The following is a 16,076-nucleotide window of genomic DNA, read 5'->3' on the forward strand; positions in this document are numbered from 1 at the left end:
CTTTTTTTGTTTTGTTTTTTATTTTGGTTTTGAGAGAGAGCATGCATGAGTGGGGCAGAGGTGCAGAGGGGAAGAGAGAGAGAATGTTAGGTAGGCTTCACGGGCAGAGCAGAGCCCAGCACTGGGATCATGACCTGAGCTGAAATCAGGAGCCAGTCACTCAGCCAAATGAGCCATCCAGGTGTCCTTATTATTTTTAACTATGCAAAATATATATTAGAAGATAACCTGTCATCTCTTTAAAAGTTATGTTGCTTACTTTAAAATGTTAAATAACTTTAGAATGTTAAATAAGCAACATTTTTATTTTCATGAGTATTGGCTTTACACATTACCATTTGTGAATAGTCAAAACCAGAAAGCAAAATTTTCCGTTTTGCACCCATATCTGGTAAGTTGCATTTGTTGGTATTTAACCGAAACTAAAAGTATATCAATAGATAATACAAATTATATTTTTGTTGTAGTTAAATTGGAATGTTTTCATGTATTTAAAGAAATGCATCCTTTTAATCCAACCATACTATATATTATAAACATTAATGAATTTTTCTGTGCAATATAAATAAATGGCACTTAAGTATGCATTAGTGTGAGCATCTACGAACAAAAATAAATTCATGCATTATACATAGAATATAAGCTTTAAATATTTTAAGTGTTTTTGATTGAAAATGAGCATATACTATCTTGTTAAAATAAATAAATGAACCTACCAGAATTAGCTCAGATGTATAATTTCCATAAGTATGCTATCTATAAAGTATAAAATGCCACCCATAAAATGCTATAAGAACACATGTAATATGTACTTTGCAATTACCAAGTGAACTATGTTAACTTTATTTAAATCTTAAATGAAATTTATAATTTGGCATAAGCACACTTGTTAAAGATAGTATCACAAAGTGCTACTCATTCAAAAATAATTACACGGTTCCAGCTCTTTGCAATTAATTACAAAAGCAATTATATGCAAGGACAGAGTAACATATGCTATCGGAAAGCAAAGCATTTGGTACTCACAGATACAGATGGGTATGTTTGCAGACCATTGGTTATTCTCTTGACAAACAATGGATTTCTCTCCAATTAATTCAAACCCAAACTGGCACTCGAACCTTAGAACATCACGATTAGAAAACCCATCGCCTTCTCTAATTCCATATAAGGGTGTACCAGGATCACCACAACTTTCTTTTTCAATTTCTGCAAAAAATAGAAGATAAAAGTCACCTTCCAAGGGTTTTAGGCATGTGATATCCACATAACCAGTTTAGTAGATGTACACTCCCTATATCTGAGATATTTCAGAAGAACAGGTGAATACGTTTTCCAAATTTAATGTTTCTTTTGCTCCTCTTAAAAAAAAATTTAATGTGTATTACTTTTGAAAGAGACGGAAAGACAAAGTGCAAGCAAGGGAGGGGCAGAGAGAGAGGGAGACACAGAATCTGAGGCAGGCTCCAGACTCTGAGCTGTCAGCACAGAGCTCGACGCGGGGCTCGAACCCACGAACCACGAGATCATGACCTGACCTGAAGACAGACACAACTGACTGAACCTCCCAGGTGCTCCTCTTTTGCTACTCTTGTGACCATAACTCGATGACATGATCGGTAGGGAACAATTAACATAGTTCTCTCATTTTGTAGATGGGAAAACAGGTCATCGGAGCACATGCCAGTAGTTGTGCCCAACAGAACAATTACGACAAGATTTAAATTTTTGTCTGTACTAACATGCACACACATATACACACACATATGTATTTCCCCCAAATACTGAAAACATTCATGTTTGTTATCTGTATGTGATGCAGTAAATCCTTACATCAGACCAGGATGTGAGGTAACGCTGCCTGCCTCAGTGCTCCTACAGCTATCAGTGACTGTCTTCCCTGTAGGACTTCCCAATTCCCCTGACACTTGTTGGTTGAATTATTTCCCCAACCAGACCCCCCTCCTCCCAAAAAACTCCTCAGGACAGGAATCCATTTAGCATTCCAAATTACCCAGATACATTCCTCCTAAAGTGGTTTTTTTTTTTTTTTTGTATGAATTAAAATAAAGAAGGTTGGCTAAAATTCTCTTAAGAGCACATGAAAGCACCTTTTAGCTTGTAGTCAAAGACACTCCAAATGTCTGGGATCTTCACTGTGAAGCTATGAATGTCAGTGGCAAATTATTGTGATGGTTGTTTTGGTTTTTATCTCATATGAAATCACATTAATACAGTTGCTCTCAAACTATAGAAAAAAACAATACAATTATAATTAAAGGTAAAAGTGTGACACAAAGTTATGGCCTCTTTCCTCATAGTCCAACAAGCATACATTGTTGGGTCTTCTGCAATCTGCCAGCACCTCTTTGGTGTGTATCTTTCCAATTATTTTCCTATGCTTTTACAATTATACATAAACATATATAATATGGACTTTTATAAACATCTATATTTATATGAATATAAAAATCTTCTGTACAACTATGTAGTGTTGTTTTACGTGTATTATACTTTATGGTAGTATACTGTCAAAGGCATTCTATAACTTGCTCTAATTTTAACCAAATAATAATTTTGGATTTAGTTTTGAACATCCTTATATTTTTAACAGAGACCACATATGTATACAATGATTCTTTTAATACACTGGATTTGATATTTTATTTTTATTTATGCCATAGTGACTTTGATCAAGATTCTTTTTTTAATTCCATCCTTATCAGGTTTAATATCAGAGAAAGAAATTTGTAATTTTGCAGTTTTCATTAGTCTTTAGGCTACTTAGTAGAACAGGGAAAGTTAGATCCTTGAGTGTTAGAATGTGTCAAGAAAATGTTGGCTGAGTCTGGTCTCATTTTGAAGTAGGTATCTGACTACCAGTTTAATCTCTTGAAAAGTATTTAATTCTACTCAAGGCATTTTGAGGGGTGGTGGAGGAAGGGGCAATATATGTACTTTAGAAAAGTGACATTTTCCATGATTTGGAAAATGTTCAGCGGGAAGTAAGCAGGCATAAGTGCTCAGTTATGGCGGGATTACAGGGTTAACACACTCACAAAACTGCATTTCTCCCATGCCTCTAAATTTTAATTGTTTCTGTTGTTGAAAAAATGGATTCTTCTTCATCTGAAAATGTCTTTATTTAAATGCCCTCACTATTGAATGATAGTTGATAAGTCATTGATTTTAATTCAAAGTTATGTTCCATCACCATTTTGAAGGTGCTTTTCCCTGGCCTTTTATCCATTCAGTAATTCTGATAAGAAATATGACACCAAAGAGATCCTAATTTTCTTATAATTAATCTGTCCTATGCATCATTCTTTTCCCTTACCATAAATAGTGGCATTCCTTTTTAGACTTGCTTGGGATTTTAATTTATTTTATTTTATCTTATCTATCTTATTTTATTTTATTTTGTTTGGTTTTATTTTTATTTTTATTTTAGAGGGAGAGAGAGCATGGGTGGGGGAGAGAGGCAGAGGGAGAAAGACAATCTCACCAGGCTTCTGAGGCAGGGCTCGATCTCACAACCCTGGGATCACGATCTGAGCCAAAATTAAGCTCAAATCAACTGAGCCACCCAACTGACCCTACATTCGCCTCTTTTTAATGTCACTATCATTTACTTCGGTATTGATTTATAATTCTTTTACAGTTGACTTGACAGATTTCTTCTGTCAAATAACTTGCAGCACTTTAAGTTCTAAGAAACTTTTACCATTATTTCCTTTAAAATAGTTTTTTTTATATACTCTCATCTCTCTAAAACACACTTACATTGAATATTGGAATTTGAGGATTTATCCTTCCTGTTGCTCAACGTTTCAAATTCTCATTTCTGAAATTCTCTATTCTGCATTGTTGAAGATATATAGATGTAAATATATATGTATGCATATTAAGTATAATTAATAAATTATATATTATATATACATATATATGCAATATATATACATGTCATCCTTATCTAATTCCATGCACATCTAATCTCAATTCAACCTACATATTGAAAAATTAATGTCATTTCTTGAATATTTAATGATTATTACATTTTATTGTTTCACAAACTATTATTTTTTCACAACTACAGTTTCTGCCTTTACTTTCATGAGGATATCTACTATAATTGTTTGAAATAATTTTTGTTTCCTCTCTTAGCTATGTTTCCTTGGGTATAAGTAGAAGTGTTTGAAGGGCGCAGCAGACTAACTGTTCTTCTAAAGAAGCAGGCTTGAAGACGACGTGGTAAATCATACCGGATGTCAAGCCTGTGATGAAGGTGCAGAAAGCAGTACTTGAGAAGGGAACGAGAGTGCTGGCCTTGAGCTAACTGTCAAATAGATATTCGTATTTGCTTGCTTCTCGGTAACACTGCAGGCCCTATAATCCCCATCTTCACCTGCAACATCCCCCACTTTCAGCTAATCTCTTCTAGTGCCAGAATCACCTTGTATTTCTAGGTGTAACTTTTCCCTCTGTTGACCTCTGGTACAGTCCACTGCTGGAGTTAGAGCACGCACTTTTATTTATTTTTTTAGTATTGTTTGTTTATTCTGGGAGATGAAGGACTGAAGGAGGGGCAGAGAAAGAGGGAGAGAGAGAATCCCAAGCAGTCTCCACGTTCAGCATGGAGTCCCCTTGGAGGGCTTGATCTCATGACCATGAGATCATGACCTAAGCCAATATCAAGAGTCTGATGCTTAATCAGCTGAGCCACTCAGGTGCCATGGGGAGCCCTTCCCCTTGATAACTGCACTGGACTCTACTTCATATCTGGGCATTTGGCTATAGAGTTGAAATACTTTCTTCTGTGGAGATCACTGTGGTTTCTCCAGATTGCCAAGGGACTCCTCCCTGGAGGCTTCTCGCCGCAATGCCTAGTGACTTCTTCTGCATAAACTGTAACAGCAATCTCCCATGATGGCACTGGTTTACAAAATTCCCAGCTTACCTCTATATTTCACATGTATATATATTTACATGTTTATTTATATATATATTTTCTTAGAATTCTCTACAGCCTCATAACAACTGAGATTTCCTCTTCCTATTCCTAAGCATCAGTGAATTTTAAATTTTTTAAAATTTTTTAATGTTTTATTTATTTTTGGGAGAGAGAGAGACAGCGTGAGAAGGGGAGAGTCAGAGAGAGGGAGACACAGAATCTGAAGCAGGCTCCAGGCTCTGAGCTAGCTGTCAGCACAGAGCCCTACGTGGGGTTCGAACCCACGGACCGTGAGATCATGACCTGAGCCGAAGCCGGATACTCAACCACCTGAGCCACCCAAGCGCCCCTAAAATATCTTTTCTAACATCTTTGGTTTAGGATTGAGAGTAAGTGCTTCCTCTACTATTTTGAAACCATATGTTTTTTCTTTACTCCCTGATTTTTAAAAGTCAAACATGTACTTTCAAACAAAGATGTAATTTTGAAGCTGCATTACTTTCAGACTGAAAAACAATATGCAGTAAGTATAATAAATATATACCTATCATACATCACTGCCTTTGAAATTTTTTTCACTTAAGAGGTGAAACTAATATCTGAACAAATAATGAATATGCAATAGATGATTGTTACAGCAGAAATAGTCACAAAGGATAATTAATAATAATGGCTATCATTTTTTTAGTATTGAGAAAACCTTTATTTAAAACATTAATTATGTAATTTAATCCTCATAACAACCCTATGAAAAAATTATTGTCATCTCCATTTACAGATGAGAAAACTGAGGGTCAGAAAAGGTAACTAAGGCTATAGACTGAATATTTGTGCCCCCCACCCCCACCCATATTCATATGTTGAAATCTAATCCCCGCTGTGATGGCATTTAGAGGTAGAGTTTTTAGGAGGTGATTAGGTCACGAAGGTAGAACCCTCATTAATGGGATTAGCGCCCTTATGAAAGAAGCCATAGAAAACTCCTTTGCCTCTTCTGCCATGTGAGGACACAGGGAGAAGACAGCCATCTAGGAACTAGGAAACGGGCTCTCCTCAGGTACTGAATCTGCCAGTACCTTGATCTTGGACTTGCTAGTCTCCAGACTAGATAGATATATGTAGTTATAAGCTATCTAGTTTATGATATTTTTGTTTTAACAGCCGAAACAAAGACCATAACTTGGACAATTTCACAAAACTTCTGTATTGCAGAGTTTAAGTGTGTAGCAGCCTTGATCACTAAACCATATCAGAGGGATTTTTATTCTTTACCCTCTTAGAGACATATATTTTGTTTCTAATGTGTACCAAAATAGTACTAAGCATACGGAATAGAAAAATGAATAAGATGTTCTCCTTGCTCTTAGATGAGGGCACAGAGGAGGTATAGCTCAGTCCCCTAGGATGGAGGCTGGCAAATAGGTAAAGGCTTCATAGAAGAGGCAGCCCTGAAGCCTCTTAGAGTTATTTCACTGAGTGAACTGGAGAAGAGTAAGGAAGGAAAGGTATTTAGGTGGAAGAAGAGCAGTATCGGGAAAGATATGTAGTCTTTTTTCTTTTCTTTCCTTCTCCAGGTGGTGACTTGGTTGGGGTTTAGAGGCTGAGTCCATAGGGGAAACTTTAACAGAATACCATAGACTGGGTGGCTTATAAACAACAGAAATCTGTTTCTCTCATTTTTAAGGGTTGGGAGGTTCAAGATCAAATGCCAGCAGATTTGGTGTCTGGAGACAATCTATTTCCTCGTTCATAGGCAGCCTTCTTTGTGCTGTGATAGGGTCCAGGCCAGGCCATAACAGAGTGGTCCACTTTGGTGTGTGGATTGTTTTGAGCTGAAGACAGTCAGGGCCCGAAGGATGCAGGAGGAGCTTTTTGCCCCCCTCTTAACTGCCTAAAACCATTCGATAGCCTGGCCTGAAAGACAGCTATCACTGAAAATAACTAGAAAGAATAGGAGATAGATGTGACAAGCTGGAAGACACTCAATAAGGCCTGTTCATTCAAGTTCCTCTCTGGGTCCCCCTGTCTCTGAAGGGCAGGGCCAACATCTGTTTACAAACATTAGCCCTCCCCCTCTTCCTGTAAATTGTCTTCCTCCCCTTTGAGATTCCAGACCCCTATCTCCTTCTCATTAGCTCACGTTGGTATATAAACCTCCAGTGCTTGACTGTGAAGGAGCCTAATATCATTGAGATTTGTGTAAATATGAAATTAATATTTGTTTTTTTTCCTGTTAGTCTGTCTTATGTCAGCATAAATTGTAGACCAGCCAAAGAACATAGAAGGGAAAAGCTTTCTTTTCCTATAGCTGTGTCCTCAGGTGGTAGAAGTGGTGAGAGGGTTCTCTGGGGGCACCAATCTCATTCATCGGGATTCCACTCTGAAGACCTAAGTACATCCCAAAGGCCCTATCTCCAAAGCCATCACACTGGGCATTAGATTTCAATGTATGAAGTTCAGGGGACAAATATTCAGCCTATAGCAGAAGTAGTGATGGTAGCACTAAGGGTTGAGGAGGTGGTGAGGTCAAGTAGGTGATGGGGTGGTTGGGGGCCAGACACGTAGAAACAAGGCCAAGGAGGCAGGCAAGAAGGTTGGAAGATTAAGTATATATGGGGGATTGTGAAAAGCATAAATTTGAGGATAAGGGTAACCATACTTCTCATTATCAAAAAGAAGATGTAGAAAAAGGGAAGATTTCAAAGAATCCTGAGGGGGAAGAAAAAGTGGAGGAATGGATATACACTTGGGTTTAAAACATAGATAAACACAGATTACATAGACATAAATGAAATGTGTTTACATACATACATGTGTATTATATGTCAAACACATACTCACACATATATATGTGTGCGTGTATGTGTCCATGTGTATGTATATGCACATGTATTTTATAGTCTATTCACTATGAATACAAACAGCAATAAATATCTATTGCAAAGGCCACACTAAGTGCCCAGATCTTGATTCCTAATTGTCATTATTTACTAAAAGGTACCAGGAAGGGTAATTCCAGCATTGAACAAGGAAAAGAACCATGTGACTCCAGAACACCCTGCTGAGTCAGAAAAAAAAAAACTGCTTAAAGAATAGTGGAGACATATCAAAAGCACATAGAGACCAACTTAAAGGGGCCCTGCTGGCCATTCTGAGACAGTTTCACCGTCAAAATAACACTGATCATGATGGATTATAACTGATTTAATGCTATTTAAATGCATAAATCTATGCTGATATAAATAAATGAGTGAGGAGCTCAAACTCTGTCTGCAAGTAGAATGACAGTTCAATAAATGTAGAATTAATAAAAATAGAAGATCAACATTTTGTAGTCAACATGATAAAAAACGAAATAATAGTGTAGTCTCGGATTACCTCTCTGTCAAGCATGTATCAATTACAAAGCTGAAAATGGTGATGTTTCCATGGAAACCCAGAAGACAGTAATTATACTAGGTGATCAACAATCATATAACTATTGTGGGATATGCTGACAATGTTTGCCCTTGCTGTGATGCACTGAGACATTGAGAATACTTTCTGTGGTATTCCCGTCAAGAATGCTTGGACCAAGTCTGGATAAGAGGAGAGACTATATGGACTCAGACAAAAGGACACACTACATATTACAAAGAAACATGATAAATTAATGCAATCACTTTGCGGGGTTGAATACTGGACATGGAAAGCTAAAGAGACATTTTTGACAAGTTAGTGAAATTTGAATGGGGTCCATGAATTATTTGGTAATGTAGTATCAATGTTGCTTTTCTAATCTGGATGGTTATGTTGTGGTTATGTGAGAGAGAATCTCTGTTTTGGTGAAACTCAAAGTTTCTGCAAATTCTTTGATGCCTCCCCTACCCAAAGGTGGAATCAAAATTTCCTCTCTTTGATTATTGGGCAGCATTAGTGATTGTTACTACAAATAAAATATGGCAAAAGGGACATGACCACTTCTCTTAGCTCCTCTCCTAACACTACAAGTTGTCCCAAGCCCCTGTAGCTTTGGGCATGGAGAAACAATTAGCACAGTCTGTTTTATCTTGTCCATTGCAGCAAAAACTACAGACACTCCGGTACTCACATCTGATTCAACAGGATTGCCAAAACCTTGATCTCCAAACTCCCTTAAGGGGTTTCAATGCCTGGAACTATGGAGAACTTAATGCCTGAGGGATGAACTTGGACCGCCAATGGGCAGGGAATGGGAAGGAGATCAGTGAATTAATTGCTTACCTCCCTCCTCCCAAAATGATGGTTTCAAAACAGAAATGGCCCACAAAACCAAAGACACAGCTGTTTCTTGTGAGGCTGCAGCCAACTCAGACACACTCAGTAACATATCACTTCATATTTGATTCTTCCATTTCCTTACTATAGCCCCCCCCCCCCCCCATCTTTGCTGTTTTGGCATTGCACTCCTTCTCTCCTCCCATATTTAGTCTATAAGCTATTTCTCAGTATCTGTTTTCTAGGGGATCAAAGCTAAGACAAGTGACTTATCACTGGCATACAATTAATGGACAAGGTAAGGGACTGGGCTGTCTAATGGTTGTGTAAACATGGATGTGATTTCCAGGAAGATAGGATATTAGTTCTCATTATTGAGTGACTATTATTTGATAGGAAGCTTGGTAAATACTGTAACTGTTTTAAATCATGTATTTTTCACTGCAACACTGAGAAATACTGCAGTATTATTCCAGCTTAATAGATGAAACAATGAGGTTCTTAGAAGCTGACCAAGCTCATCTGCACATAAATAGCTCAAATGAGATTCTATTCAACATTTCCATGACTCCAATAACCACAATCTTTCCCACTGTTCCATGTTGCTTGAGAGAAAGAATGGAGAGAATAATGTGAGCCAGGCACTGAAATAATTAAGGAAGAAGAGATGAATTAACCTGACTTCAGTATTAGAAGGAAAAAAGACAGCAACATTAATTTTAAAAGAGGTTGTTGTCTCAAATGCTTCAACACACTAATCCCACCTGTGTGTGTACCAGGGTGATTTTAAAACTATTCGGTTCTCTTCAAATCCTTTCCACGGAAGGTCCTCATAATCTAAATCTTTCCTGGCTCCATAGTCCTGTCTTCTATTGTTTTCCTAGAAGCTACCTAAGTGTCAGGCATGTTAAGGCACCTGCTGCTCCCTTTCACACCCACATGCCTTTAGGTATGCCATCTTCTCTGCCTAGAAATAAGACATTCTCCTAATATACAAAATCCTGGGAAACTCCTGTGCATTTCTCAATGTCAGACTGTACTTTTTCCATAAAGACTATCCTGAGTTTGCAAGAAGTCAGGTGTTCCATTTTTGTACTTCTATAGACCTTGGGGCATACTAATATATTGGCCCATATATATTATTGTAATAATTTGCTTACTTGTCTGTCACTCCCATGAGTTTGTATTCACCTTTGGATTGAAAGTTCTATACACATGAGAAAAAAATTATATATTATTTATGTGTCAAGCAAAGTACTAATCACTTTTACATTTAATCCAGACACCGCCCTATGAGGGACCAAAGACGTAAGTAATTTGCCTAAAGTCATACACATTTTAAGTGGCAGAGCTGAGATTTGGACCCAGTTGGTGCAGTGACAGAATATGCAATCTTCAGCACTATGTCCTCTCTCAGCCTAATTTTCAAGAAAGAGTTGTGGAATACGTAATGAAGGAAGAAAGGCAATACAAAGCATGCCAAATCATGTAGTCCTACCAGTACACAATATAAGCAATCATAAAGCCCTATAGTTAGAGAAAACTATGTATATAGGAAATCATGGAAGGGCATGTTCCATTTCTCTTTTGAATGATTTAAACTTTATAGTTGTCTTATAATTGTAGAATATGAGGGCTAAGTATATACTGATTACCTCTCAAGAACCATTCTCTATTCTTTTCTGTCCTGCTTTTTATTCCTGAGGGTAGGAGTAAAGGCTGACTCACATGGACTCCTAATAGATAGTAGACTCTTACGCTACCCAGCTTTCTCTGTGTGCAACAAATGGTCAGGGAACAGGGGGCATTGGCAGAGATGAGGTGAAGAGGTTGGGAATAGACTGTAATAGGGCATTTCCTCCCAATTTCTCTGTATGATTGCCACGGAATGGCTGTGACCTTTGACAGAAAGCCAAGATTATGTCATGGTGCCCTCTCCACACAGCTGTCCTTTGAGAGCTGTGGTTATCATTCCTGAAGGTGATCGTGGCTCCCTATTGTCACTAGCCAGGGATACTATCTAACCTCTTATTAGTTTCTTTAAGCTCTGCCTACATATACCAAAGGTGCTATTTGTTTCCTGCAGTATTTCTGACTGATAGAGTATAGTTTGCAATCTTTTATTTCCTAGAATATAAAATGGAGTTCGGATCTCTTTAACAAATGTTGCCTCCATTGGGAGTCAGCTGAATACTGTGCATCACTCACCACTCAATGGGAATGAAAAGAGTGAGTGTCCGTTTGCAGAGTCAGAGATTGGTGTCCAGGGAGTAGTGCCTGGTTCTGCTCTTTCTCTCCCCTCTTGTGGAGGTAAAGAAATCAGAGGCTGGGGGAGAGGTGCTCAAATGAATGACGATGGGAGGTCAGAGGAAATATAAGCAGAGCACTATGGAAGGCTCTCTAGCAGTGAGTTGAGAACAAAATTGGAAATGGTTTAACTGGCAGTGGCTGAAATTTGTAGAACAGGACTCTTTCAACACCTTTTCTTCAGTGACCAACTAATTTTGATCCTGGATGCCTAACATAATAAACTCTAATTTTAAATTCAATCAGATTTCCAGCCAAAGACTAACATCTGGCCTCAAAGTGACATAGAAATTCTCATTGATCAATCTCTGACTTGACAACAGTTGACACTGTAATTCAAATACTTCACAGAGAAACTGTGTAGGTTAAAAGAAAGTGATCAGTTAAACTTGTAGTTTTGCTGATTCTTAATGTTAAGAAGCCTCTTGGGAATCTCATTACCTTAGCAACGGGCTTACAAAGGTTGTGAAATACAGATGCATGCAGCTAGAAAAGACCTTTTGAGTTAAGTTTGGTCTCACCTTCAAGCATCTCAGACAAATGAAACTGTAGTCAACAGTTAAGAGATTTTGAGAATAAAATCTATAACTTCCCAGGCAAAGTAATAAAGGATGTATTTGCAGTAACAAATGTGTAGTTTACATTCATGATGAAAACACTGGCATGTAAAAACTTCAGATTAGATAAGACCATTTAATACAAAAAATGCAAGATTCAGAATGCCGGTAAATATACCCTGAGATAAAGTTTACCTCTTCCAACAGCGCTGGCATAAAAGAACATCTGTAGCTGTAGTTAAATCACCCGTTCTTGCTAAATAGTAAGTAGAGAAGCTAAAAAAAATTACTCAATTCTTAATCATATGTTACCTTAAAAAGTTAGTGAATATTTTAATAGAATTAAGAACTCTATGTCAGTGATAAAAACAATGTGTTTTTTCTTTTGGTTCTAAATATGATGTTATTTGACATAAGTTAATGTAGACTGCCTTTTATGGTTCTATTAATATATTTATAACAAAACCATTTATATTCTGCCATCTCAGTGCCCAGGTTTCTAATTGAGAGGATATTGGAGAAACTTCAGTTAATATATATGTATGTAAACAAAGAGTTTTCTAGCCTTTATAGCTGTCATGGTTTGAATGTGTCTCCTGAAAATTCAAAGATGGTAGTATTAGAAGGTGGGACTTTTGGAGGGTAATTAGGTCATGAGGGCTGAGACCTCATGAGTGAGATTAGTACTCTTATGAAAGAAGCTCCAGAGAGATCCCTTGTTTTTTTCTACCATGTGAGGACACAGACAATAGGTTCCAGCTATAAACCAGGAAGAAAACTCTCAGCAAAAGTCCTCATGCTAAAACAAACAAACAGCAAACAAAACAAAACAAAACAAAACAAAGTCTCCATGCTAGGACCTTGTCTTTGACTTCTAGTCTTCAGAACTGTGAGAAATAAATTTCTATTGTTGATAAACTACCCTGTCTGTGGTATTTTGTTGTAGCAGCCCAAATAGATAAAGACAATAAGTATGAAATCTACCAACTTGGATGATGTATTTTCCTTCAACCTAGTGATTATAAGACTTTCTTCTGACTATGGGTTTCCTGGGGATTTATGATAGACATTACATTCTTCAAGGGACTAAGGTTATTTTTAGAGAAAAGACTAAGTATTCCCTAATTAAAAAGACATAGTGTACAAAAGTAGGTATTTAAGTATTAACATATTTCTTGAAATGTCATAGCAGTTCAAAATATACCACAAAGTAATGACTCCAAAATTGAGAACTAATGTTAACTGAATAGTTTCTTTAGTCTATAAATCTTATTGTCCAAAACACTTTAATGGATAAAGGTGAGAATCAGTTAAACATGCGTGTGCACATGCACACACACACACCCATACCCTAATGATGATACAGTCTCTCAATTCAGAAAATCTAAAGGCTAGTCTTACTAACTTCAAAGTATAGCAAATTCATTTCAGTTCAGTATTTACTAAGCATACACTGCATGCCAAGAACCATGCTAGGAACTATGGCCACAAAAAGGTGGGTATCATAATCCTGGCTCTTAAAAAACAGTCTTTAAGAGCTGTCAAATAGGCATATTCAGCATATATTTTTAAAATTTCTTAGCACAGAATTTTAATAGAATGAGAATAGACTATGCTCTGATTGACACCTAAGCCACAAAATGTAAATGTTTTAAAATTCCAAGATAATTTGAGAAGCTAAGTGCATTCCCTATGTATCCTGACTTAAGTGCTATCCTATATGTGAAAAGTGACATGTGATTCCACTTCCCTGACTTGCCCTGAGGTAGTATTCTTAAAACTTGACCCATTGCTCATATTCTTAAGGCCCTCCAAAGGACCTCCTTAGCATCTGCCTTTAGTCTGGGATGAGGTACAGTGTCTGTGGGAAAAAAAAACAAAACAAAAGGGAAGGTTGACTGAGACTAGGAAACCCAGGCATATGCTCAAGGTCATTTGTACTGTAAAAATTTCAACAGTTCATGCTATCAACCAGTAAAACACCTAATTATAGATAGCTTATAATTTTTTCAGGCACAGTGACCCTCCTCATTCATATATTCATTCATTCATCTGTGCATTCAATTGTCCATTTGTATGTTCATTCAAAAAGTGTGTCTTGAAATTGTACTTTTTCTTAAATGTCTGGAATATAGAGATGAATAAAACTTAATCTATTAATGTCAACCTGGAAAAGACAAGTATGCAAATACACAGAAGTGTAACAAATAATGTAGATACATGAGAATCACTGGAAGAAAATAAACAGTTATGCTTAGGAGTAGAAAGATTCTAAAAACTAAAACATGAGTGGCACCTGGCTGGCTCAGTCAGTACACTATGCAACTCTTGGTCTTAGGGTTCTGAGTTGGAGCCCCATGTTGGGTGCAAAGATTACTTAAAAATATATTTTAAACAAAGAAACAAACAAACAAAAAACAAACATGAACTAAGCCTTGGCAGGTTTGTAAGGATGTGTGTGGCTGGGGGAGATATAACAGGGTCTCTGGTAGTTTGTAACATTTCAGGTAGGGGTAGAGTTTGACCAAAGGGTAAAATTCAAGGAGCTTGGTGTAGCTGGAATTAAGGTATAAGAAGGGTGAGGTAAGACATGAGGCTGGGAAGATGTGGAATAGCCTGTGTACAATAAGAAAGGTGTCTGACTTTTTCTAAGCACAGAGAAGCCATTAATAAAGTATTCTGATGATGCACACCCAACAAATACCTCACATACAGCCATCACACTCATCTCCCATGAAATGAACTAAACACAGTATAGAGTCAATTAAAGAGAAGTGACCCTACTCCCTCAGGAACTTACAGTCCAATACCAGAATAGTTAAATGAAAGTATAAGGAAGCATTCCTTTTTATAAGAAGGACTCAACATAGCATTGTTCACTTCAACCTCACTTAACCTGTCTATTCTTTAAATATTTTCCTTTAAAGTACCTTGAATGAAGGAACAAAGTGAAATATAGATTTTTTGTCTAAATCTCTGTAGCTACCTGTTTAAAAGAGTTTGCAAGCAGGGATCGATCAATATTTTTTGAACTGTAATAGCAATCAAAGTAAATGGATTTTTCTTTTGAAAGAACCATGACTGCTAGCGGCTTAACAGCAGCCATCAAAAACTTCTAAACCATGATTCCTTTTACTGTATCTACTGGCTGGTCAAAGGACTTTATAATTATTGGGAGTTGTATTTATAAAGCAAGTAAGAAGAATCGGCCACCCTTGTTACAAAGACTACACTGAGTCAATCCAGAGTACAACAAGTGAGCAGAATAGGTCTTTTGTTTTAAAAGCAATAATGTTTCCTCCTAATCACTACCATTTCCACTCCCCCAGAAGGAACCATTATCCTGACTTCATAAAAACCATTTTCGTGCTTTTCTTTATTAGGAGAAGGCAAGGTGGAGAGTCTCTGGAATGCTGTCAATATTCTCTTTCTTGTTCAAGGTGTTCATTTCATCATAGCCGTGAGTCGTACATTCACATTATGTACCTTCTTGCATGTGCTATACTTTATTATTATTTTTTAAGTAAGCAGGAACCTGATAACAGTACCTGCAATAAAACGTTTTCTTTCCTTACAGAAAGCAGTGGGCATTGCATGTTGCAATCCATTCCTGCCCTCTTCTGTCTCCTTTAAATACTGGAGTGATAGCTCAAGCTATACTGCGCATTTCAACCATCAAGGAAAAAAAACAAGAGAGTTGCAAAGGAATTAGCCCTGAGTTTTTGAGCTGTGGAACCAATATCTGCATTGGCCTGCCTCTAAACTTCTTACTATGTGATAAAAATAAACCATCAATTCTTTTAAGAAGAAAAAGGTTGGGAATGAGGTTGTGTGATAGAATGTAGTTGATTTGATAATATGTTTAAATTTCTAAATATGTCAAGTTTGCTCACAGGAGTAAACCAAGGGTAATTTTAACTGATTTATATGGTCATTACAAGGACTGAAGTATAAAAATAAAAAATATCAGTAAAACACATGGCATAGTGTCTAATAGACGATAGGTACAAAAAAAGTTAATTTTT

General features: G+C 37.0%; 1 protein-coding gene across 3 annotated transcripts in view; it reads right to left on the reverse strand.

Annotated features, from left to right (window-relative positions):
* Positions 1 to 16,076, reverse strand: part of CSMD3 (CUB and Sushi multiple domains 3) — a 1,185,533-nt gene that overhangs the window by 462,685 nt on the left and 706,772 nt on the right. For all 3 annotated transcript variants that reach the window (XM_029923716.1, XM_029923715.1, XM_029923714.1), the window contains one exon: positions 1,027 to 1,209. In XM_029923716.1, coding sequence (XP_029779576.1) covers positions 1,027 to 1,209 — 183 coding nt within the window. The remainder of the gene's footprint in view (positions 1 to 1,026; positions 1,210 to 16,076) is intronic.

This window comes from Suricata suricatta, chromosome 15 (assembly GCF_006229205.1).
Source record: "Suricata suricatta isolate VVHF042 chromosome 15, meerkat_22Aug2017_6uvM2_HiC, whole genome shotgun sequence".
Lineage (NCBI taxonomy): Eukaryota > Metazoa > Chordata > Mammalia > Carnivora > Herpestidae > Suricata > Suricata suricatta.